This window comes from Oryctolagus cuniculus, chromosome 7 (genome assembly GCF_051225735.1).
Source record: "Oryctolagus cuniculus isolate XC-2025 breed Fujian yellow rabbit chromosome 7, ASM5122573v1, whole genome shotgun sequence".
NCBI classification, from domain to species: domain Eukaryota; kingdom Metazoa; phylum Chordata; class Mammalia; order Lagomorpha; family Leporidae; genus Oryctolagus; species Oryctolagus cuniculus.
Window position 1 is genome coordinate 144,525,422 of NC_142873.1, and position 21,610 is coordinate 144,547,031.

Consider the following 21,610-nt stretch of genomic DNA (forward strand, 5'->3'; position numbering starts at 1 on the left):
GTGATCAGTGCTTTGTCATCTGAGGCAGTGGGACGTAGTGAGGCTTGGATTTGAAATCTGGCTCGGCTTTTAGTTAGGATCTCGAGCAGTCGACCTTCCTAGGGGTTACGATGTGACCTGCCTGTTGAGTTTTGCAGTGTCGTCACATGACCCAACTGAACCTCTTCCACCTGACCTCAGGGTGAGCCTTGCCAAAGGCCACAGCTGGTTTTTTTGGCCAACTTGATCACTTCGAAGTTCCTTGTGGGAGATGACACTAGTTCAGATGTTTTCGACAGCTCTTGAAAGAAGGTAAGCTACGTCTTGAATGCAAGAACCAATTTCAAAATAAAGTCAACAAGGTGTAACACGCAAATAGACAGTCTATCCGAGTGAACTGTGTCCGCGCCTGCTAGCCGCTTGAAAAGGCTTCAAAACACTCCACCCCCTGCTTCTCACTGAGCAAAATCTGGCTGTTTCCTGTTTATGTAGGAACAATACTTCAAACTCAGTCAGTGTGTCCACTCTTGTTTCTTTGAGGAAACAACAGTGGCTGGAAAGTGTCTGACTATGTTTGAATTTGGAGCACATGACAGGGTGCTCATGTGGTGGCCGACTTCTCTTTCTAGCTGGGTTAGTGCTCCCCAGGGGCCGAGCTCTAGCAGGGGTTCCGGGTGGCAGGCTTTTCTTTCGATAAATCAGATGATGACGTAGCAGTTAAAAACCGCTCACCCGTCGGTTCAGTCCGTATTTAGGGAATGCCTACCGGTGACCTGTTGGTCGGGTACGAGGAGTCCAAAGCACAGTGAGAGACTGGCAGCGCCGCACTTGCCGGCTTGGCATTCCCAGCGGCACGGAGAGGCTGCTGGCGAGACCACATTCCCTGCCGCGCTAAGGCCTCGCGGGCGTTGTGACTTCTGGGCCCTCTGGGGGCGGGGGGCCGGGGCCTAGGCTGGAGAGCCAGGCGGGCCATGCTTAGCAGTGGAGCGCCAGCCTTTGCCAGGCTCGGCTGAGGCAGGAAGAACTTGCGGCTTTGGCATTGGACGTGTCACCTGACAGGTCCCACACAGTGTTCTCTGGGACGTGGTTGAGATGGCAGGAGCAGCAGAATGTTCCCAGCCTGGCGTGGGTCTGGCCTGCTTTGGGGAGAATCTTAAGTATACGCAGGTGGGAAATGAAGCTCCTTGGAAAGCAGTACTTTATTGGATTTAAATAGACAAAGGCCAGTAAGATCTAGCACCTGATGTGGATAATTTGTTGTAAAAAAAAATACAGTGGGAGAGGCCAGCACTGTGGCATAGTAGATTAAGCCTCTGCCTATGGTGCTGGCATCTCATAGGGAGACTGGTTCAAGTCCTGGCAGCTCCACTTCTGATCCAGCTCCTTGCTAATGGCCTGGGAAAGCAGTGGAAAATGACCCAAGTGTTTGGAGCCTGCTTGGGCCGCTGTGTGGGAGACCCAGAAGAAGCTCCTGGCTCCTGGCTTTGGGTCAGCCGAGCTCCAGCCATTGTGACCATTTGGGGAGTGAACAAGCGGATGGGAGATTCTCTCTGTAACTCTGCCTTTCAAATAAATCTTAAAAAAAAAAAAAAAAAAAGAAATTCAAACTCATTGATAAAATTGAACACACATCCCTGGTTTATATTCATCTGATTACCTGTATTAGTCTGTTAAAGTTATAAAACATTCAGAAATAGAAATGAGAAAGTAGTGACTATGAAGAGCTTTACTAACAACTTCCTGTTTCCCAGTGCGTCAGCCGGGTGCTCGCGGGGACACGCGCTCTTCTCTTTGGAACTGGGGCGGGAGATGCCTGCTCTGCCTGACACCCTGGCACTGCCCAGTGACTCGTTCCAGGGAACCCACGCTCTGAGGGTGGTGGCTGCCTCTGGCCCCCTCCCTGCAGACCCCCATTGCTCTGATGAAGAAAAACAAAAACATTCACAGTTGTCGTTTCCAGATAATTTCCTTTTAAGCCCAGCCCCTTCCTTCCTGCAGCCTTGGCTGCGCAGAAAGCCCATTTTGTAGGAACTGGCACTTTGTCTCCCTTTTGTGGCCTTATTTTTCATCTTGCTCAACCTTATACCAAGATTAAATGCAAAATGTGGAAGTGAAAAGCATGGTCACTTTGCGTGTGGGCCCGGCCCCTGGGTTCCTGCCGCGAGGAGCTTTAGTCTCAGGTTCTAGCTCAGTACTCCTCACAGCCGTCCCTCCAGGCTCCTCGCGCGCCAGGGGCACCAGTGTCAGGAAGACCTCAGAACGTGCAGGCAACTGGCCCGGTGGCCTGTGGGAGCCTCCCAGGTGGGAGTACGGAGGCCAGGGAGGGGTGACCCAGGTGACCCGCAGAGATGTTAGAAGCTAAGGAAGGACACACCCAGGGCAGTGCCTGTAACTCAGGGGCTGGGACTCTGGCTCTCTGGGCTCCCATTGCAGCCAGACACAGGTCAAGGACCTGGGCCATCTTCTAGTGCTTTCCCAGGCCATAGCAGAGAGCTGGATAGGAAGAGGAGCAGTCTGGACACAAACTGGCGCCCATATTGGGTACCAGCACCTCAGGCAGCAGCTTTACCCGCCACGCCACAGTGCCAGGCCCAGGCACTTGAGCCATCACCTGCTGCCTCCCAGGAGGCATTGGCAGCAGGCTGGATCAGAAGCAGAGTAGCCAGGATTTGATCTGGCACGCCAATGTTGGTGATGCGGGCATCCCAAGCGACAGCTTAACCCACTCACAACACCCGCCCCCAGAGCTGGGCATCGAAGCCAGGCGCTCTGATGTGGGACACGGGCATTTTAACCCATGTCAGCCACTGAGCCAAGCCCCTGCCAAGAGTGTGGGCGGGAGACAGGTGTGGCTCTGATCTTGGTTGTCAGTAACAGTACTGGCGTGTTTATTGTTTCCTCTGTGCCAGGAAATGGTTTTTTAAAAAAGTTACCTCATTTGATTCTTTTCGATCTTGTGAGGTAGATGGCTAGTTGTTCCATTTTGCAGGTCAAGAAAGCTTCCAGAGGTTAAAACAATTTGCCAAGTTTGCAGCTGAGCAGGTGAACTGGGACCCTCGCCCAGGCCCAGGCCCCCTTTGCTTCGCCCTTGGCTGCTCGCTGGTCTGCCCCCCGAAGCCCTTGACCGTCAGCCTCCTTCCTAACCTTTCAGGTCAGATCTTGTCTGCCCCGGGGTGAGGACTTGGATATGGGGTGGGCAGGCTCCCGCACATGTCTGCCATTCTGACAGAGCTCCTGTCATTTTTATTCTGTGGTTTGCGAATGAGGTCACTGTGGCCTATCTGAGCCCCATCTGATGACTCCTGCCCCCGCCCCAGCCTCAGGCCTTGCTCTGTTGGCTCCCCTCATTTCAGCTCTGGAGGAACAAGGTGCTAAGATGGTGCTCTTGAAGCCACATCCCAAGATTCGTTCATGCAGCTCCTGCCTGCTGGGTGCTACTGAGGACACAGTCCTGGCTTCCGGGGCGCTTGGGGCCTGGGAGCAGGGAGGGCGTGGGCGTGGGCGTGGCAGGGACCACAAAATGGGCTCTGAGTGAGGCAGCAGCACAGCACCCGCAGCACCCAGGCCTCTTCACCGAGAGAAGGCACGGCACCGCCACCCCAAGGGCCTGTTGGACCCTCCTCGCACACCAGCAGGACCACTGGTGGGGCCGCGTCATTGCACGGAACCCAGCTGGCTCCTGCGGCTGAAGGAGTCCAGGGCAAGGTGCTGGCCCCCAAACAAAGGAGGAATCCAAACCACACAGGAAGTGGGTGTGGTGTCCATTCCATCGCAGAGCACGCCCCACAGAGCCACTTCCTCTCTGCAGTCTCCTTGGTCTCTCTCTCTTTTTTTTTTTTTTTTTTTTTTTTAGACACACACAGGGAGCGCCCATCGCTGGTTCTCTTCCCCCAGGGGTCTGAAGCCAGATCTCCCATGTGGGTAGCAGGGACCCTACTACTTGAGCCATCACCGCTGCCTCCCAGGGTGGTGTCAGGAACCAGGGCCGGAATTCAACCCCAAGCACTCCTCTGCTGTGGCACCCAGGCGTCCCCACTGGCCACACACCCACCCCAAGGTCTCCTGGAGGCGCGTGAGGGCGGCTGGCATCAGGTTCCGGGACCACGCCTACATGGCACTCTGGAAGTACTGCAGTATTTCTTCATAGTCGTGTTTGTCCGGACCTGCAAGAGAGTCCCAGCGGGTGAGGATCTTGCTACAGGACAAGTTCCTTCTCTCCTGACTTCACGCACACGTGCAGAGAAGGGGATGTGCTGCGTGCTCTAAGCCCAAGGGCCTTGCTAGCTCAGAGCCCGTCTGTTGTGTGCAGCACTTGGCAGCCACTTCACTGTCCTGTGTCCTGCCAAGGGGGTGGTGTGCTGGGGACGGGACTCCTTTCCTGGCCAGGGCTCTCAAGTGCATTGGAGAGGGCCAGTAGGGACCCTTCCACCTAAGCCCCCCCTGCAAACTGGGACACAGAGGGTCTGCCAAGGGACTCACCTGTGTCCTGGGCTTTGAGCCTGTCAGGCCCGCAGCCTTTCCTGTGGGCAGGAACCTGGCTGTGCTCATGTGAGCTGCTGGACGCTGACTGGGTCATCGCCTTGGGTTTGGGCAGTAGAGCAGGCTGTGGCCGTCCGAAGCCTTGAGAAGACTGAGTGGGAAGACAGAGATCAGCAAGGCCGAGGAGCGGCCGAGTGGGTGGCGGGCACAGCCAGCACGCTGCCCCTGCGGCCCTCTGCGGAGGGCTTTGGACCCAAGCTGCAGCTGCTCCAACCACGTAGCTGCGGGGAGTGGGTCAGGGTGGCAGGTGCAGGGCGGGTGCAGGCTGGAGCTAGGGTCCCCCTGGGACTCTCCTTGTGGGGAGTCCAGTGACTGAGCTCTCTTGGGAGGGGAGAGGCACAGGGGAGACATTTCAAGAAAGCAGCCACAGAGCCTCAGGACAGCGCCCAAGGCCACACGCACATCCGCAGCCTCTGAGCCGCTGTTTCAACGCCCAGCTTTCGTAGGAAGAGGGGGCCCCTTGCAGACCTCAGCCAGGTTCTCCACAACTGGCCAGAGCTTGGCCCCAGAATCTCATTTGCAAGCTCCTGGCCTCCCACTTCCTCCCACTGAGGGCTTCCCCAAGGATCCAAAGCAATAGGCCCCTCCCATCACCATAAGCAGAGCACAGCAGTGCGGTCAGACCCGACTTCAAACCCCAGTCCCTCCACTTGCTAGCTCCGTGATCTCAGGCAAATTGCTTTACTTCTCTGTGCCTCTCCGACCTAGTGCAAGGTGGGACAGTGCATGTGAGGGGCCTGGCCCAGAGTGAGCCCCGGCCAACAAAATGCCAGTGACTTCCTTTCCAGTATACTGGTGGGGGAAGGGATGCTCGGAGCAGGAGCAGTGTGTCGGCCCCAGAGCGAGTGCCGGGCGGCAGCGCAGCAGGTGCCCTTGCAGTGGGGGAGCGAGGCCAGAGCAGTCCTGGCCCGTCCTCGCCTGAGAGCCTGCAGGGGGGACCTTCCCAGCACCCCTGTGCCTGGGAGGAGGGGCTGCAGGGTGGGTGCCGGAAGTGAGTCCGGGAGGACCCTGAGGCCAGGCTGGGGGCTGCACTATCCCCCGGCAGTGGGAGCCGCCGCAGGCTGCAGCAGATGGAGCCCAGGCCCACGGGTGCGCAGCAGGGGACCCGGGAGGCCACTCTGATGGCTGTGGGCCAGTTCTAGTGGACACTGGGCATGGCAGTGGACAGAGCAGAGAGAGGCAGGGCACCAGGAAGTTGGGCGTCTGTGCTCCAGTTCAGGCCTCAGCACCCCTGGGTTCTCGTTTTCTCAGTCATAGGATACGGAGAATCACGCCAACATCAGGGCTGCGAGGCCCGGAGGGGAGCGATGGGCACTGGGCGCGTGCCTTTACAAATGGCAGCTTCTGCACCCTCCTAAGAGCCAGGAAAGACAGACAGACAGACAGACACGACGGACGAGCAAGCGGTGGCAGGCGGCCCTCCCCGCCCACGTGGGTACCTTGCCACCGCCCTCCTCATGGTTCTTCATCTTCTGCCCGCTGAGGCCCTTGCTTTTGGGGGGCCTGGGTGGGGGCGCCTGGCTGGCGCTGGCCGGCAACTTCCGCAGATGATAGTAGAAGGTGTCGGTCAACTCCTCCACCGTGGCCACAGGGGGCGCCGCAGCAGGCTGGCCCTGTGGCCACTCGTACTCCACCAGGGTGAGGTCAAGCCACCGGGGTGGGATCGCACAGGCCACCCGGGGCTCGGAGTCCCAGCTCACCACCAAGAAGGGCTCTGTGATCTTCTCCTCCAGCCGCAGGCCCCGGATGGAGGCCAGGGGGTCGGCGGGGTGGCTGGCGTCCTTGGCCACGACCTTGACCTCACAGGGCAGCGGGAACTGGGCCGTCAGCTCTGCCAGTTTGTAGCGCCGGCCATCGCTCACCTCCTCCACAAAGCTACCGGCGAGATGGAGGGGCAGCAGCATCCGCTCCTGGACCGCCGCCTCCTCTTCACTCACTTCCTCCTCTTCCTCCATTTCCCCCTCAGCCTGCTCGCTCAGCCGCTGACACACCAAGACGTCCTCGTCCCTGCCCTGGGCCCCATGAACCTGGCTTATCCCCAGCACCTCCAGCCGGTCCCCCACAGCCAGGGAGCAGGCATCAGCGTCCTCTCCGGTCCCAGCCTCGGCTTCACAGTCCTTTGTCACCACCACACGGAGCGGCCGGCCCGGCTGCAGCGCATCCAGGAGGTCGTAGGCCATGGAGAACTCCCGGGGCCGCCGCCGCAGCTTGCCCTCGTAGGCGCCGGACACCAGGAAGTGCCGGGGCACCTTGTGGCCTTTGCTTGAGGCCAGGACCCACCAGGCTGGAGAGGCCAGGCCGTGGATACAGAGCTTCTGGCCTTTCCTCAAGGAGCTCACCCACGGGCCGAGGAAGCCGGGGGGCCCCTCTGGAACCTCCAGGATCTCGGCGGCCAGGGGGAAGGGGCCTCCTCGCGCCAGGACCTCGCTCAGCAGCAGCGGCTTGATGAAGTGGATATGCTGGGCGGAGGCGGTGATGTCCTCCACGTCGACCTCCAGGGAGGAGGGGATCTTGACGATGGTCCTGCGCACTGGGCGGGGGCGGGGTGGTGCACAGTGAGGTCAAGGGCACGCTGCAGGCCGCCCCAGTGCAGAGAGCGTGGCCAGCCCCCGCTGGCCTCTGAGCTGCCGTCATCTTTCCTCTCCTACCCCCACCTTCCCGCTGTAGCACATTCCTTGGCCACCCTGGTTCTTCACTTTTTTTTTTAAATAAATATTTTATTATTTCTTTGAGAGGCAGAGTTACATACAGAGAAGGAGAGATAGGGAAAAATCTTCCATCTGCTGGTTCACTCCCCAGATGGCTGCAACAGCCAGAGCTGAACCAGTTGGAAGCCAGGAGCCAGGAGCTTCTTCCGGGCCTCCCACGTGGGTGCAGGGGCCCAAGGACTTGGACCATCTTCCAGCTGCTTCCCCAGGCCACAGCAGAGAGCTGGATCAGAAGAGGAGCAGCCGGGACACGAACTGGCGCCCATATGGATCCTGGTGCCACAGGTGGAGGCTTAGCTTACTGTGCCACAGCGCTGGCCCCCTTCAACCTTTTTAAAAACAACAACTGGGGTGAGCATTCGCCACTGCTCTTAAGCCACTGCTGGGGACACCTGCATCCCAGATGGAAATGCCTGGGTTACAGTCCCAGTTCTGCTGCCAGTCCCAGCTTCCTGCGGGTGCACACCCTGGGAGGCAGCAGATGATGGTGCAGGTGGTTGAGAGACCCACCTGGAGGTCGGGCTGCTGGCTTTGGCATGGCCCAGTTGTGGGCATTTGGGGGAGCGAGGCAGCAGATGGGAGCGCGCTCTCTCTCTCAACTAAATTGCAAACCATTGTTATAAAAGAGAGAGCCATCATGATGGGTGATCAGAGTGTGGCTCTCCTAGTCCGCCTGGCCTCATCACCCAGCCACGCCCCCTCCCCTGCAGGATCATAGAGCGCCACAGTCACACGTGTGTGCCTACTTCAGGGAGCGGCTTTTCCAAGAAGATACACTGAAGTCTAGAAAAAAGGGTAACAACCACAATGCCATTGCTCTAGCTACAGTGCCTAGAAATCTTTTAATATCATCAAATATGCGGGAAGTTCAACCACTTTTAAAACCTTAGTTTTACTTCGAATGTACTTTTTAAAAAATGATTTATTTATTTATGTTTTTATTTGAAAGGTAGTGTTGAAAAAGAGGGAGACACAGAGAGAGAGAGATCTTCCATCTTCTGGTTCACTCCCCAAATGGATGCAACAGCTAGAGCTGGCCCAATCTAAAACCAGGAGTCAGGAGCTTCTTTGGGGTCTCCCACGTGGATGCAGGGGCCCAAGCAGTTGGGCCACCTTCCACTGCTTTCCCAGGCACATTAACAGGGAGCTGGATCAGAAGTGGAGCAGCTGGGACTCGAACCAGCATCTGTATGAGATGCTGGTGCTGCAAGAGGCCACTTTACCTACTACATCACAGTGCTGGTCCCCACATACAACTTTATAAGCTGCCTTTCCAAAGCCTTTCTGGACTTAGATAGGAAATGCCAAATCAAGAAAAACACTGACAAAGTGACCATGGGCATTAATCAGTGTCCTGAGCCACAAGGGTCTTTAAAGGCGCATGGAAAATGGAACCCTAAGTTTACTTTGGTGCAGAAAATGTTTGAAATCCATGAATACAAGAGGTCTTCCAGAAGTCATGGTAGCACATGGTGTGAAAAGCTGGGCAGGGCAGGGCAGCAGTGTGGCACCGCAGGCTAAGTTGCCACCGGAGACATCCACGTCCCACGTCAGACAGCCTGGAACTGAGTCCCGGCTCCACTTCCGATGCAGCTTCCAGCCTACTTGCACCTTGGAGGCAGTGGGCGATGGCTCAAGGACTGGGTCCCTTGGCCGGCGCCACGATCACTAGGCTACTCCTCCGCCTGCGGCGCCGGCACACCGGGTTCTAGTCCCGGTCGGGGCGCCGAATTCTGTCCCGGTTGCTCCTTTTCCAGGCCATCTCTCTGCTGTGGCCAGGGTGGGCAGTGGAGGATGGCACAAGTGCTTGGGCCCTGCACCCCATGGGAGACCAGGAGGAAGCACCTGGCTCCTGGCTTCGGATTGGCGCAGTGCCAGCCGTAGTGGCCATTTGGGGGGTGAACCAATGGAAAGGAAGATCTTTCTCTCTGTTTTTCTCACTGTCTAACTCTATCTGTCAAAAAAAAAAAAAAAGACTGGGTCCCTGCCACCAAGAGGGGACACCCGGTTATAGTTTCTAGCCCTGACTGTTTTAAGCGTTTGGGCAATGAACTCATGAATCAACCTCTTGTTCTCATGCTCTCTCTGCCTTTCAAAGAAATAAACTTTAAAACAAAAATCTTTGCATGGATTCCAAAATTATTTTGGAAAATAAAACATTTTTAAAAAATGTATTTATTTATTTGAAGGGCAGAATTACAGACAGGCACAGGCAAAGAGAGAGAGAGAGGTCTTCCATCCACTGGTTCACTCTCCAAATGGCTGCAATGACCGAAGCTGGGCCAATCCAAATCCAGGAGCCAGGAGCTTCTTCTGGGTCTCCCATGTGGGTGCAGGCATCCAAGGACTATGGGCCATCTTCTACTGCTTTCCCAGGCCATTGAAGAGAGCTGGATCAGAAATGAAGAAGCCGCCGGCACCCTGGTTTCTAGTCCTGGTCGGGGCGCCGGATTCTTTCCTGGTTGCCCCTCTTCCAGGCCAGCTCTCTGCTGTGGCCAGGGAGTGCAGTGGAGGATGGTCCAAGTGCTTGGGCCCTGCACCCACATGGGAGACCAGGAGATGCACCTGGCTCCTGGCTTTGGATCAGTGTGGTGCATCGGCCGCAGCGCGCTGGCTGCGGCGGCCATTGGAGGGTGAACCAACGGCAAAAGGAAGATCTTTCTCTCTGCCTCTCTCCCTCACTGTCCACTCTGCCTGTCAAAAAAAAAAAAAAAAAAAATGGAGAAGCCAGGACTTGAGCTGGCATCCATAAGGAGTGCCGATACTGCAGGCGGTGGCTTTACCAGCTACACCATAGTGCCAGCCCCAAAACGTATCATTTAATTCTATTTCTCCAGACTTTTGAATTCCCCTCATGCCAATTCAAGAGGTGGCTCTGTAAGACTATGAGGGACACAGCACCCCCACGGTGAGGCCCGTCCCCCGCCACCGGGCAGGCAGAGAGCACTCTCCCTCATTGTGGCATGCAGGGTATAGCTTCCTTGGGTCACATGTGTGCCAGATGAGCTGCTAATTGGTAGAAGATGGGAGGTGGGCACCTGGGGGCTCCCTATACTCTTCTGTTTTTTTCTTCAAAATTGTGTATGGAGGAGTGGGTGTTGTGGTGCAGTGGTTAAGCCTCTGCCTGGGATGTGAACATCCCATCTGAGAGCGCCGGGTCAAGTGCTCCACTTCTGATCCAGCTTCCTGCTAATGCACCTGAAAGGCAACAGATGCTGACCCAAGTACCTGAGTCGTTGCTGCCCATACGGGAGACCCACAAGGAGTTGCTGGTTACTGTCTTTGGCCTGACCCAGCTCTGGGTGTTATGACCATTTGGGGAATCCCAGTGGATGGAAGATCTCTTTTTCTCTCTGACATTATGCCTCTCAAACAAATGAATAAATAATCTTTAAAAAAAAAAAAGCTTTAAAAATGTATAGGTGGGGCTGGTGTTGTGGCAGAGGGTTGATCTGCTGCCTGAGACACTTGCGTCCCAGATGAGCACTGGTTTGAGTCCCGGCTGCTCCACTTCCAATGCCACTCCCTGCTAATGCACCTGGGAAAGCAGCAGAGGATGGCCCAAGTGCTAAGGCTCCTGCTGCCAACGTGAGAGACTCAGATGGAGCTTCTTGCTCCTGCCTTCAGCCTGACCCAGCCCTGGCCATTGCAGCCACTTGGGTGAGCCAGCAGATAGAAGATCTCTCTCAGTCCCTGTAATTCTGCCTTTCAAATAGATAAAATAAATATTTTATTAAATATATACAGAGGTTGTATCTTGGGATGGTCCTCAGAGCAGCACACAGCAGGGCTGGCAGGGGCTGGTGGGTAAGAAGCCGAGCCGAGCCTGAGCGGAGGCAGGAGACTGGGGGCTTGGGGAATCTCGCCACGTACAGACGAACTCACAGCCAAGGTTTGGATGGCAGGTGTGTATCACGGTGCCCCAGCCAACAGCTGACGTGGGAATGATGGGATTGACACGTCACTGTGGTAATTCCTAGGGAAACAACGGAGCTAGGCAGTCACTAGCAATGCCACTCCCATCACAGAAGGTGGCCCAGCCAGTGTGCTGCGTGCTGGCTGCTGCCCGTGGGGACAGGTGTCGCTCTGCACAGCCAGGCCCCCTACAGCAGTGACGATCTGTGCTCTTGCATTGGCTCTGGCTTCGGCCTCTCGGAGCCAGTTCACAGAAAGGGTGAGCCCTTCTCCTCCTTGGCGTGGTCGGCGGGTAAGGCTGGTGTGCGGGAGCCTGGATCTGGGATCTCACAGGGTCTCCTCTGTTCCCTAAAATGAACACACTGTGCCCCAAACGTCTGCACCAACAGTGTGGGCGCGGCTTCCACGTGAGCCACTGCCCGCCCAGGAGACTGCAGCTTGGGGCGTGGCTATGTGGCCAGTGCAAAGCAGAAGCCCCGGGCACGCAGTCTCTGATGCACTTCCCCACCGCCAGCCCGTCCCTGGTGCCATCGCAGCCAGCCTGTCCTGTGTGTCCTTCCTCGGCCGAGTCGGCCTTGGTGTCTTGTGCTATAATAAATCACACCCATATGGCTGGGTAAAGGCACCACCTGTGGCACCAGCATCCCATATGGGCACTGGTTCAAGTCCCAGCTAGTCCACTTCCAATTCAGCTCCCTGCTAATGGCCTGGGAAAGCAGCAGAAGATGGCCCAAGTCCTTGGGGCCTGCACCCACATGGGAGACCCGGAAGAAGCTCCTGGCTCCTGGCTTCGGTTCCACCCAGCCCTGGATGTTGTGGCCATTTGAAAAGTGAACCAGCAGATGGAAGATTTCTCTCTAACTCTGCCTTTTAAATAAATAAAATAAATCTTTTTTAAAAGACACTCTAGCAGTACAACAGTCAGTCGCAATGCTTGGATCCTGACTTGAATAAACTGTGGCAAAATGTAGGAGAAAACAAAGGACATTCGAACCCCCAGTGGCTGCCACCACCAAGCTGTGTATTAAGGAGGTACTGCTAATTTTTTGGTCTGATATGGTATTGTGGATTTGTTAAAAAAATTATTTTTAAAGAGATGGATTGGAGTATTCACCCAAAAAAGTGGTACATAGGGTCTGCCCCGAAGTCAGCAGGTGCAGCAGGGAGAGTAGGGACAGGCAGAGCCGGGGGTGGGGGGGTGGGGGGGCAAGGGCTGGTCACGCTGATGGGTGAGGGTCTGTGGGGGTGCACTTGATTCCTCCCTGATTTTTTTTTTTTGACAGGCAGAGTGGACAGTGAGAGAGAGACAGAGAGAAAGGTCTTCCTTTGCCGTTGGTTCACCCTCCAATGGCTGCCGCTGCAGCCGGCACACCGCGCTGATCCGATGGCAGGAGCCAGGATCCAGGTGCTTTTCCTGGTCTCCCATGGGGTGCAGGGCCCAAGCACCTGGGCCATCCTCCACTGCACTCCCTGGCCATAGCAGAGAGCTGGCCTGGAAGAGGGGCAACCGGGACAGAATCCAGCGCCCCAACCGGGACTAGAACCCGGTGTGCCGGCGCCGCAAGGTGGAGGATTAGCCTATTGAGCCACGGCGCCGGCCTCCTCCCTGATTTTTTTTAAAGTTTTTTTTTTTTTTTTTTTTGAAAGAGAGAGCAAGAGGGCTGGCGCCGTGGTGCAGTAGGTTAATCCTCTGCCTGCGTGCCAGGATCCCATATGGGTGCCAGTTCTAGTCCCGGCTGCTCCTCTTCCAATCCAGCTTTCTGCTATGGCCTGGGAAAGCAATAGAAGATGGCCCAAGTGCTTGGGCCCCTGCACCCACGTGGGAGACCAGGAGGAAGCACCTGACTCCTGGCTTCAGATCAGTGCAGCGCCGGCTGTAGTGGCCATCTGGGGAGTGAACCAACAGAAGGAAGACCTTTCTCTCTGTCTCTCCCTATCACTGTCCATAACTCTACCTCTCAAATAAGTAAATAAAATCTTAAAAAAAAAAAAAAAGAAAAGAAAGAAAACGAGAGGCCTGACTCCCATCTGCAGGTTCACTGCTGAACGTTCACAGCCGTGGCTGGGCTGGGCTGCAGTTGGGAGCTGGGAACTCCACCCGGGTCTCCCACACAGGTGGCAGGGACCCGCACACTTGAGGCGTCACCTGCTGCTCCCAGGCTCCGCATGAGCAGGAAGCTGGAGTCAGGAGCTGGAGCCAGGGGCAGGGCCCAGCGAAATCAGTCACTTCTTGGATGCTCGCCTCCTATACGGAGTGGCTGGAATTGAGTCCCCACCTCGGCTTCCAATTCAGCTTCCTGCTAATGCACCTGAGAAAGCAGAGAAGATGACCCAAGTGTCCCTGCCTCCCATACAGGAGACCAGGATGGAGTTCCTGGCTACTGCAGACATTTGGGGAGTGAACCAGCAGATGGAGGGTCTCTCTCTATCCCCTCTCTCTGTTGATCTGCCTTTCAAATAAACAAAAGTAAGTAAATAAAGTTGAAAGAGAAATAAAAACATGAGGTCAGCGCTGTGGTGTAGCAGGTAAAAGCTGCCGCCTGCAGTGCCAGCATCCCATGTGGGCACCCCTTTGAGACCTGGCTGCTCCACTTCTGATCCAGCTCTCTGCTATGGCCTGGAATAGCAGTAGAGGATGGCCCAAGTCCTTGGGCCCCTGCACCTGCATAGGAGACCAGGAAGAAGCTCCTGGCTCCTGGCTTCAGATCGGTGCAGCTCCGGCCATTGCGGCCAATTGGGGAGTGAACCAGCGCATGAAAGACCTCTCTCTCGCTCTCTCTCTGCCTCTCTTCTCTCTGTGTAACTCTGATTTTCAAATAAATCTTTATAAAAAAGGAAGGAAGGGAGGGAGGGAGGAAGGAAGAAAAAAAGCTGGAGCCAGGAATCGAACCAAAGTACTCTGAGGTGGGATGCAACTGTCCTAACTATTAAGCTAAACTCCCGCCCCATCCTGGTTTCTGTACATGCTTCAATTGTCCCATAATAAAAAATGTTTGAAGGAGTGAAAAGGGGGGGTGGCAGGAAGAACCCCACTTGGCAGCGACCTTGACAAACGGCTCTGTGGGTCACCGCCAGCAAGCCCCAAACCCTGTGCTCCAGGGAAGAAGGCCCCAGCCCCCACTCCTCCGCCTCCATCCAATTTCTGCCTCTGTTCCCCCTGTTCTGCACGCTGCCCCCAGCCTGCTCCGACACACATGCCAAGAAAGAACTACGGAACCGCCGGGGCCCCTCCAACAGCGGCTTCCGTCTCCCAGAGAGGGGCCCTTCCGGAACAGGCAGCCAGAACAGGAGGTTTCTCCCAGGCAACTGGGCAAGTGTTCCCTTTGGGTCTCTCTGCCAACTGCCAGCAAGCTCGGGTCGCAGCTTTGCCAACTCTGTGCAACACTGGGGCCCGCACTGTGAGGGTACCCCAGCTCCCTGTCTCTCTAGCACCTGTGCCCGTACGTGGGCATCTTTCCACCGTGCCGCTGCATACACGGAGTGACTTGTAATACCAAGGCTCTCCACGGGCATGGGGCAGGGGGTGACCACCGCCAGGGCAGCTTCCAGGGCCCCGCCTACCCGCCCCCTGCAACCCCACCCACCTGTGCCGGCAACTCACTGTGCATGATGGCTTGGACCTCGTAGAGGGGCCTCAGGACCAGGCAGCTCCAGGGGAAGGTGGGGCAGGTGAGGATGAGGTCCCTCAGGGCTGGGTCCTGCAGGGCCTGGAGCAGGGTTCGGGGGGCGCCCGGCTCCCACTTCCAGAAGGGCCCCTTCAGGGACAGGGGCAGGTGGAGGACGACCCGCTGCGACCTGGTGTCCAGCACGCAGCGGGCGCAGCGGGTCCCGAGGTGCGTTTCCACAGCCTCAAGTGAGAGGGGCTGGTCCTGGGGCACCACCCTGGCGTCGGCGGTGATGCTGCAGGTCGACATGAAGGAAATGGGCAGCTGCGTGGCGCTCCGGGCTGCGGCAGAGACCAGCTCCCCCAGGGTCCTGTAGCTCTGCCCGCTGGTGAGGGGGCTGAAGTGGCCTGGGGGGGTACCGGGGTGGCGGCATCAGGAAGGGGCGGGCCTTTGCGGGAGGACCACCTCCTCCTCCCCACTCCCAGCCCAGCCAGAACGCCCTGGGGACAGAGGGATGCAGGACCCAGAGTGACACTGGTGAACAACAGCGGGGTGGGGGGAGAACCAAGGGACGTCACCAAAGACACAGAACAGACGCATTCCCGACAGACACACCCGATACCCACATTTCCGCACCTCCCGCTTCCCCCATCTCTGACTCTGCCAGCCCATCTCTTCCTCCCCATTCCTCCCCCAGCTCCAAGCCCAAGTGCAAAGGCTGGCACCGCCACCCCACCCCTCTCTCCCAAACCAGGAGCCCAGGGGCGACCGGCCAAAGTGCCCTCTGGGGGCCGGCGCTGTGGCATAGCGGGTAAAGCCACCACCTGCAGTGCCAGCGTCCCATATGGGTGCCGCTTCAAGACCCGACTGCTCCACTTCCAATCCAGCTCTCTGTTGTGGCCTGGGAAGGCAGTAGAGGATGGCCCAGGTGCGTGGGCCCCTGCACCTGTATGGGAGACCACGAGGAAGCTCCTGGCTTTGGATCTGCCCAGTTCTGGTTGTTGTTGTTGTGGCCATTTGTGGAGTGAACCGGCAGATGAAAGACCTCTCTCTCTGCCTCTGCCTCTCTGTAACTCTGCTTTTCAAATAAGTAAATAAATCTTTAAAAAAACAAAGTGCCCTCTGACCCCTCACCCCTCCATCCTCTCTGCGCTCCCTGCACCGGCCTCCAGCCCCATCCAGGCTTCCCCCAGCCCCGGAGTGGCCTAACTACCCCACTTCTGGTTTGAGTTTCCTGCCCTAAACCCACACCCTCAATCCGATCTGAACATTGCACAAATCGGACTGAGCAACGTCCTGCAGAGGTCCGCTCTGGGCTCTTCCCAAGTGTCAATGACGAGACAGAGAAAGGCTGAGCGCTGCTCCAGGTGGAGGGGACCGGAGAAAGGCCAGCTGGGTCCGGGGTGGACCTGGGAATGCAAACCACTACAGAGGCATCACGAGGACAGCTGGCGGCGTGTGAGTGTGGACTTTGGCTGAGACGGCAGCACTGTAGTGAAATGAAGGCTCCTGAATTTGGTCACTGGACTACAGCTTTCATACACCATGGTCCTTAGGGGTGATATTTCAGTGTAAAGAGGCATCGGGTCTTAATTACTCTCAAGTGGTACAGAAAACTCTATGTACGCGTGAGAGTGTTCCTGAATGTTCTGGAAGGGATGGGCACGTGATTGAGTGATTCGGTCCCTGCGGGGGATGCCCACACCCACAGGGGAGTGCCCGCTCTGAGTCCGCCCAGCCAGCTCCCAGCCTGCTAACACGCCTGGGAAGCAGCAGAGGAAGGCCCAGGTCCTCAGGCCCCTGCCACCCCCGCGGGAGATCCGGATGGAAGTCCTGGCTCCTGCCTTTGGCCTGGCCCAGGCCCATCTGTTGAAATGAAAACAAACTTATGCTCACAGAAAATGAACATATTTTAATCTCATTTTCCCACAAATTTTTTTTTTTTATTTGAAAGGTAGAGCTATAGACAGACAGAAAGGTCTTCCTTTTGTTGGTTCACTCCCCAAATGGCCGCTACGGCCGGCTCTGTGCTGATCCAAAGCCAGGAGCCAGGTGCTTCCTCCCAGGCTCCTAAGCGGTTGCAGGAACCCAAGCACTTGGGTCATCCTCTGCTGCCCTCCCGGGCCACAGCAGAGAGCTGGACTGGAAGAGGAGCAACCGGGACTAGAACCCAGTGCCCATATGGGATGCTGGCACCACAGGTGGAGGATTAACCTAGTGCGCCATGGCACCAGCCCCCCCCCAACAAAAAAAAATTTTTTTTTGACAGGCAGAGTGGACAGTGAGAGAGAGAGAGACAGAGAGAAAGGTCTTCCTTTGCCGTTGGTTCACCCTCCAATGGCCGATGTGCTGTGGCTGGCGCATCGCGCCAGGAGCCAGGAGCCAGGAGCCAGGTGCTTCTCCTGGTCTCCCATGCGGATGCAGGGCCCAAGCACTTGGGCCATCCTCCACTGCACTACCGGGCCACAGCAGAGAGCTGGACTGGAAGAGGAGCAAACGGGACAGAATCCGGTGCCCCGACTGGGACTAGAACCCAGTGTGCTGGCACCGCAGGCGGAGGATTAGCCTATTGAGCCGCGGTGCCGGCCCTCCACAAATATTTTTAAGTACCTCGTATATATCCTTACCCACATATAGTCATACATATATAAATCTGAAATTATTCTTTTTTAAAAAAAGAACAAAACCCTCAAAACACAAAATATAGCACTTCCATATCTCAAACTCTCACTGGCTCTTCAATGTTTTCACAATAAAGACCCAAGGCTGGCAGCTCCACCTGTGCCCTGGGCGGTCTGCTCCTGCTCCACCCCCCAACCCGGAAGCCACGCCCCCAGAGTGGGCTGCTCCGCGCCAGTGCCGGTTCTCAGTAGGGACACACACCCACCCGGTCCTCAGGTCCTCACACAAAGCCTCGCTGCTGCCTTTACAGGGGTAGCCGCTGAGGCTCACAGAGGCCCTGGGAACCTGCCACGGCCCCAGCTGCAGAGCTGGGATTCCCACCCAGGCTCCGGAGTCCAGGCCCGCGGTCCACAGCTGTACATGCCTCCTGCAACAACTGAGCTCATGGGATTTCCTGTTCATCGTCTCCCTCCAGCTCAGGTGCCACCTCCTCTGGGAAGCCCTCACAGACCCCTGAGACGGATTCCTTCCCCCACCCCCAGGGCCTGTTCAGAGCGGGGCTGCGATGCACCGTGTATGAGCCCAGAGAGGGGCGGGGGCAGCTGTGGTCAGCAAGCCCACGAGAGCAGTGGGGAGGCAGAGGTGCCCACCTTACCCTGGAAGCTGGGGTCGAGCTCCAAGGTCTGACCCGTCCCTGGGTTCTCACAGACAACCTTCTGGAGGCGGACGTGGGTAACCTTGACCAGGTCCCCTGTGGACAGGCAGCACTCACTCCCGGCGATCTCATAGATGGAGCCTACGGAGACATCAACTCGGTTTCCCCATTCAGCAGGGGCCAAGTGCTGGTGGCCTGGGCCCTGGGCCCCCAAGCACTGCTCGGCTCAGCCACGCTCATGGCTCCCACCCCGGGAACAGCCTCCCCGCCATTCCCTAGGTGTGCTTCTCTGGCCTTTCCCATGCCTCCGTGCCTCCTCCACTGAGCTCGCAGGCAAGCCAGGTCTGCCCCAGGGTCACCGCAGTGGCACAGAGCCGGGCCTCTGAGGACGAGCCAAAGACCCAGCGAATCCCAGCGCCCTGTGCGCAGCCCCGGTGTCAGGCTGTGGGCGGGCACGCAGCTCTCCACCCTGAGACCCTGTGGTTCCCTCAGATGACCTGATTTTATTTTTTTTATTTATTTATTTTTAGATTTTATTTATTTATTCAGAGATAGAGTTATAGACAGAGAAGGGGAGAGAGAGAGAGAGAGAGAAAGAGAGAGAGGTCTTCCATCCTCTGGTTCACTCCCCAAATGGCCACCATGGCCAGAGCTGGGCAGATCTGAAGCCAGGAGCCAGGAGCTTCCTCTGGGTCTCTCATGTGGATGCAGGGGCCCAAGGACTTGGGCCATGTTCCACTGCTTTCCCAGGCCACAGCAGAGCACTGGGTTGGAAGAGGAGCATCTGGGACACGAACTGGTGCCTTTATAGAGTGCTGGTGCCACAGCAGCAGCCCCAGATGAGCTGGTTTTAAAGGCAGCCCAGGAGAGAGTGGAAGGGTGCAGACAGGACGAGGCCCAGGGAGCAAGGTTCTCGGTGCCGCCCCCAGTTCCGCAGCCCGCTTGCCGCTGCGAAGTGCGCACACCTCGGCAGGAACACAGAAGGTGCAGTCAAGGCCTCACGTGTACCCAGAGGACAAGAAACGGCAGGTGGCGGGCCCTGGACCCTCACGCTCCTCCTCCCCCCAGGGCAGCCCCAGCACGGCCTCAGTGAGCCCCCAGGAACTGGTAAGAGCCTTGGGCTTCCCCTCAGCAAAACGCACGTGGGTGCACGCAGCCCAGCTCCCAGCCCGACCCGCAGAGCCGCTCACACCTGGGTGCCACAGAGGTACCACTGAGTGCAGGCCGGCGCGGGGGCGCAGCGGGTTAAGCCACCGCAGCTGTCCTGGCTGCTCCCTTGCCAGATGGAGTTCCTGGTGGCATCTGGGGAGTGAACCAGCAGATGGAATCTCTCCCTCTCTCTCTCTCCCTTTAAATAATGACGCGGAGGTGGTAAGCCAGCAGCACCCCCTTCCCATTAGTCCTGCACACTCACCATCTGCACCCCCCCCACATCCCATCAGTTCTGCTCTAACCGCAGCACCCTAACTTCTGCCATTGCCCATGGCCCTGGGTCCTGCAGAATGAGGAAATCGGTGTGTTGACACCAGCAGACATGGCTTGATCCCAGGCCGAGGTGCAGACAGATCTCAGGCGCCCGCCTCCGGGAAGCCCCAGAGCAGAGCAGGATTCCAACCAGACCCACCAGACTCCGGAGAGGATCTGGAGAGGCCACTGTGAGGTGGTTCCCCCGGGGGGACCCCGTGTGTCCCGCCTTGGCCTAGCCCCACTTGGGACCTCAGAACATTCCCACGGCTGCCGTGGGAAAAGGATAGAGGCATTCATGCCTCAGTTTGCTCTCTAAGGAACCTGGTCCTGACACAGCATCTGCGTCCCCTGGCTCCCCACCATCTGCCCTGCTCAGCATCCTCCTTCCTCTGTCTGTCAGCGCCTCCCCTCCTGCTCGTGCAGGCACTAGACCCATCCCTCCGAACCAGGCCGTGCGAGGAGCAGAGCTGCCTGGACGCCTCTCCTTTAAGCCCAGTACTTAAATGAACAGGGATCCAGCCCTGTCCATCATTAAAGCAGAGGGCCAAGGTGGGAGGGAGGACGGAAGGCAGGCAGTGTAGACGGGCACGTGGGGGCAACGAGACGTGGGTACTGATGTGACTTAAGAATCAAGCAACAGCAACAGCCATGAGCACCCCAGTTCTAGGGCCCTTTTGCAGCTGAGCTCCATCTGTGCACACTGCAGCGCCACCCTGGCTTGGCTCGTTTCCATACAGTGTGCAGGGCAGCTCAGTGTGTCCCCATCGCACGGAAGCGAAGGCTGAGATCCACAGAGTGGCCTCACGTCACACAGCCTGCGCAGGAGCGGCCTCGGGACTCGAACCAGGGTTTGCCATTTCCCCGGGGTTTCCATCCGCTCGCCGGCCCCTGACCCTGCCCACAATCTAGGGGAATCCGGGAGCCGGAGGGGTCCTGCCCCGCACTCACTCTCGAAATAGACCCCCGAGTAGATCCGCAGCACGCGTGGGAGGGAAGCGGGGTCCAGGAAGCGCACGAAATCCTGCAGCGGCATCGGCTCCATGGTCCCCGCGGCTCGCTGGACCCAAACTGAGCGGCCCGCGGCGCCGCCGCCCGCGGGAGCCCCGGCGCCCCGCCCCGGAGCCCCCGCCCCTTGCCGCTCCCGCCCCGGAGCTCCCGCCGCTTGCCGCGCCCCGGAGCCCCGCCCTCAGGGTCGGAGGCTTCTGAGTCGGCCTCCAGGGACGTCCACTTGGATGCTTCTGGTGACGGGGCGCCATTCCATGCCCTTTGCATAAGTTTTGCGGAGAATCCGTCCTCGGGTAGAGAAATCTGCCTTGGTGACCAGCGGACAGGGACCGGCCAAGGCTCTGCCCTGCAAAACCCCTCCCGCTAGTCCGGCCAGCACGCACGCACATCCCCGCGTCTGCTGCTTGTTATGTGACTCTGGGCAAAGCTGACTTCCTGGGCCTCCATTTCCTCGGCTGTGAAATAGGGGAGGAATTAAGGTGCCACAGGTCCTGTGCAAAATGCTGCATTTAGCTTTGTTTCCCCCACTAGAAAAGCAATGGGCAACTTCAAGTTTAAAGTAAAAGGAGTGAATCCTCACGAAAGAACATCTGGCAAATAAAAAAGAAGAGTAGAGAGACGGAGAGAGGGGGAGAGAGATCTCTCATCTGCTGGTTCACTCCGCTACAGCCAGGGCTGGGTCAGGCCGAGGCCAGGAGCCAGGAGCTCCGCCTGGGTCTCCCACGGTGGCAGGGGCATGAGCACTTGGGCCATCACCTGCTGCCTCCCAGGGTCCACAGGAAGCTGGAATCAGAACCGAGGAGCTGGGACTCGCACAGGCCTGGCAATATGGGGTCCGGATGTCCCAGGAAGCAGCTTACCCAGTTGGCCACAGGCCTTCCCCGAAGAGGGCATTCTTTCCCCATCACCCAAATGTGCTTCTACTAACATCTTGCTGTTTCTTTCTAGTCTTGACTCTGCCTGTGTTTTTTTTTTTTTTTCTAATTTTTACTTAAAGTTGCAGAAATGGAGACTCACCACACATGACTCCCCTGGTTTCAGATCCCCTAATGTTTGCATTTAACATGACTGTGATGCATCTGTCAAAAGCAGGAAGTAGGGGCTGGCACTGTGGC

General features: G+C 57.4%; 1 protein-coding gene across 4 annotated transcripts; it reads right to left on the reverse strand.

Moving 5' to 3' along the window:
- Positions 1-1,160: 1,160 nt before the first annotated feature.
- THEMIS2 (thymocyte selection associated family member 2) lies at positions 1,161-20,618 on the reverse strand. 4 transcript variants are annotated; one of them, XM_002724136.6, is made up of 6 exons: positions 20,439-20,616; positions 18,024-18,164; positions 14,743-15,153; positions 5,958-7,048; positions 4,459-4,609; positions 1,161-4,142 (listed from the first exon to the last, which is right to left on the reverse strand). In XM_002724136.6, exons 1-6 carry the CDS (start codon positions 20,530-20,532, stop codon positions 4,087-4,089), a joined length of 1,944 nt encoding a protein of 647 aa, XP_002724182.2. In that variant the 5' UTR covers positions 20,533-20,616; the 3' UTR covers positions 1,161-4,086. The 4 variants fall into 4 exon arrangements, with proteins under 4 accessions (XP_002724182.2, XP_069935100.2, XP_017195769.2 ...); XM_070078999.2 differs by having other exon boundaries at positions 18,019-18,164; positions 20,439-20,574; XM_017340280.4 differs by lacking the exon at positions 18,024-18,164 and having other exon boundaries at positions 20,439-20,618.
- Between the last annotated feature and the right edge of the window lie 992 nt (positions 20,619-21,610).

Bases quoted from the DNA above. Each gene is read 5' to 3' on its own strand.
- THEMIS2 (XM_002724136.6), bottom strand. From the start codon at position 20,532: ATGGAGCCGATGCCGCTGCAGGATTTCGTGCGCTTCCTGGACCCCGCT. The intron at 4,610-5,957 runs GTACCCACGTGG...CTTCCCACTCAG, and splicing joins ATGAGGAGGGCGGTGGCAAG to TCTTCTCAAGGCTTCGGACG. The intron at 4,143-4,458 runs GTGAGTCCCTTG...ACTCTCTTGCAG, and splicing joins GCTCAAAGCCCAGGACACAG to GTCCGGACAAACACGACTAT.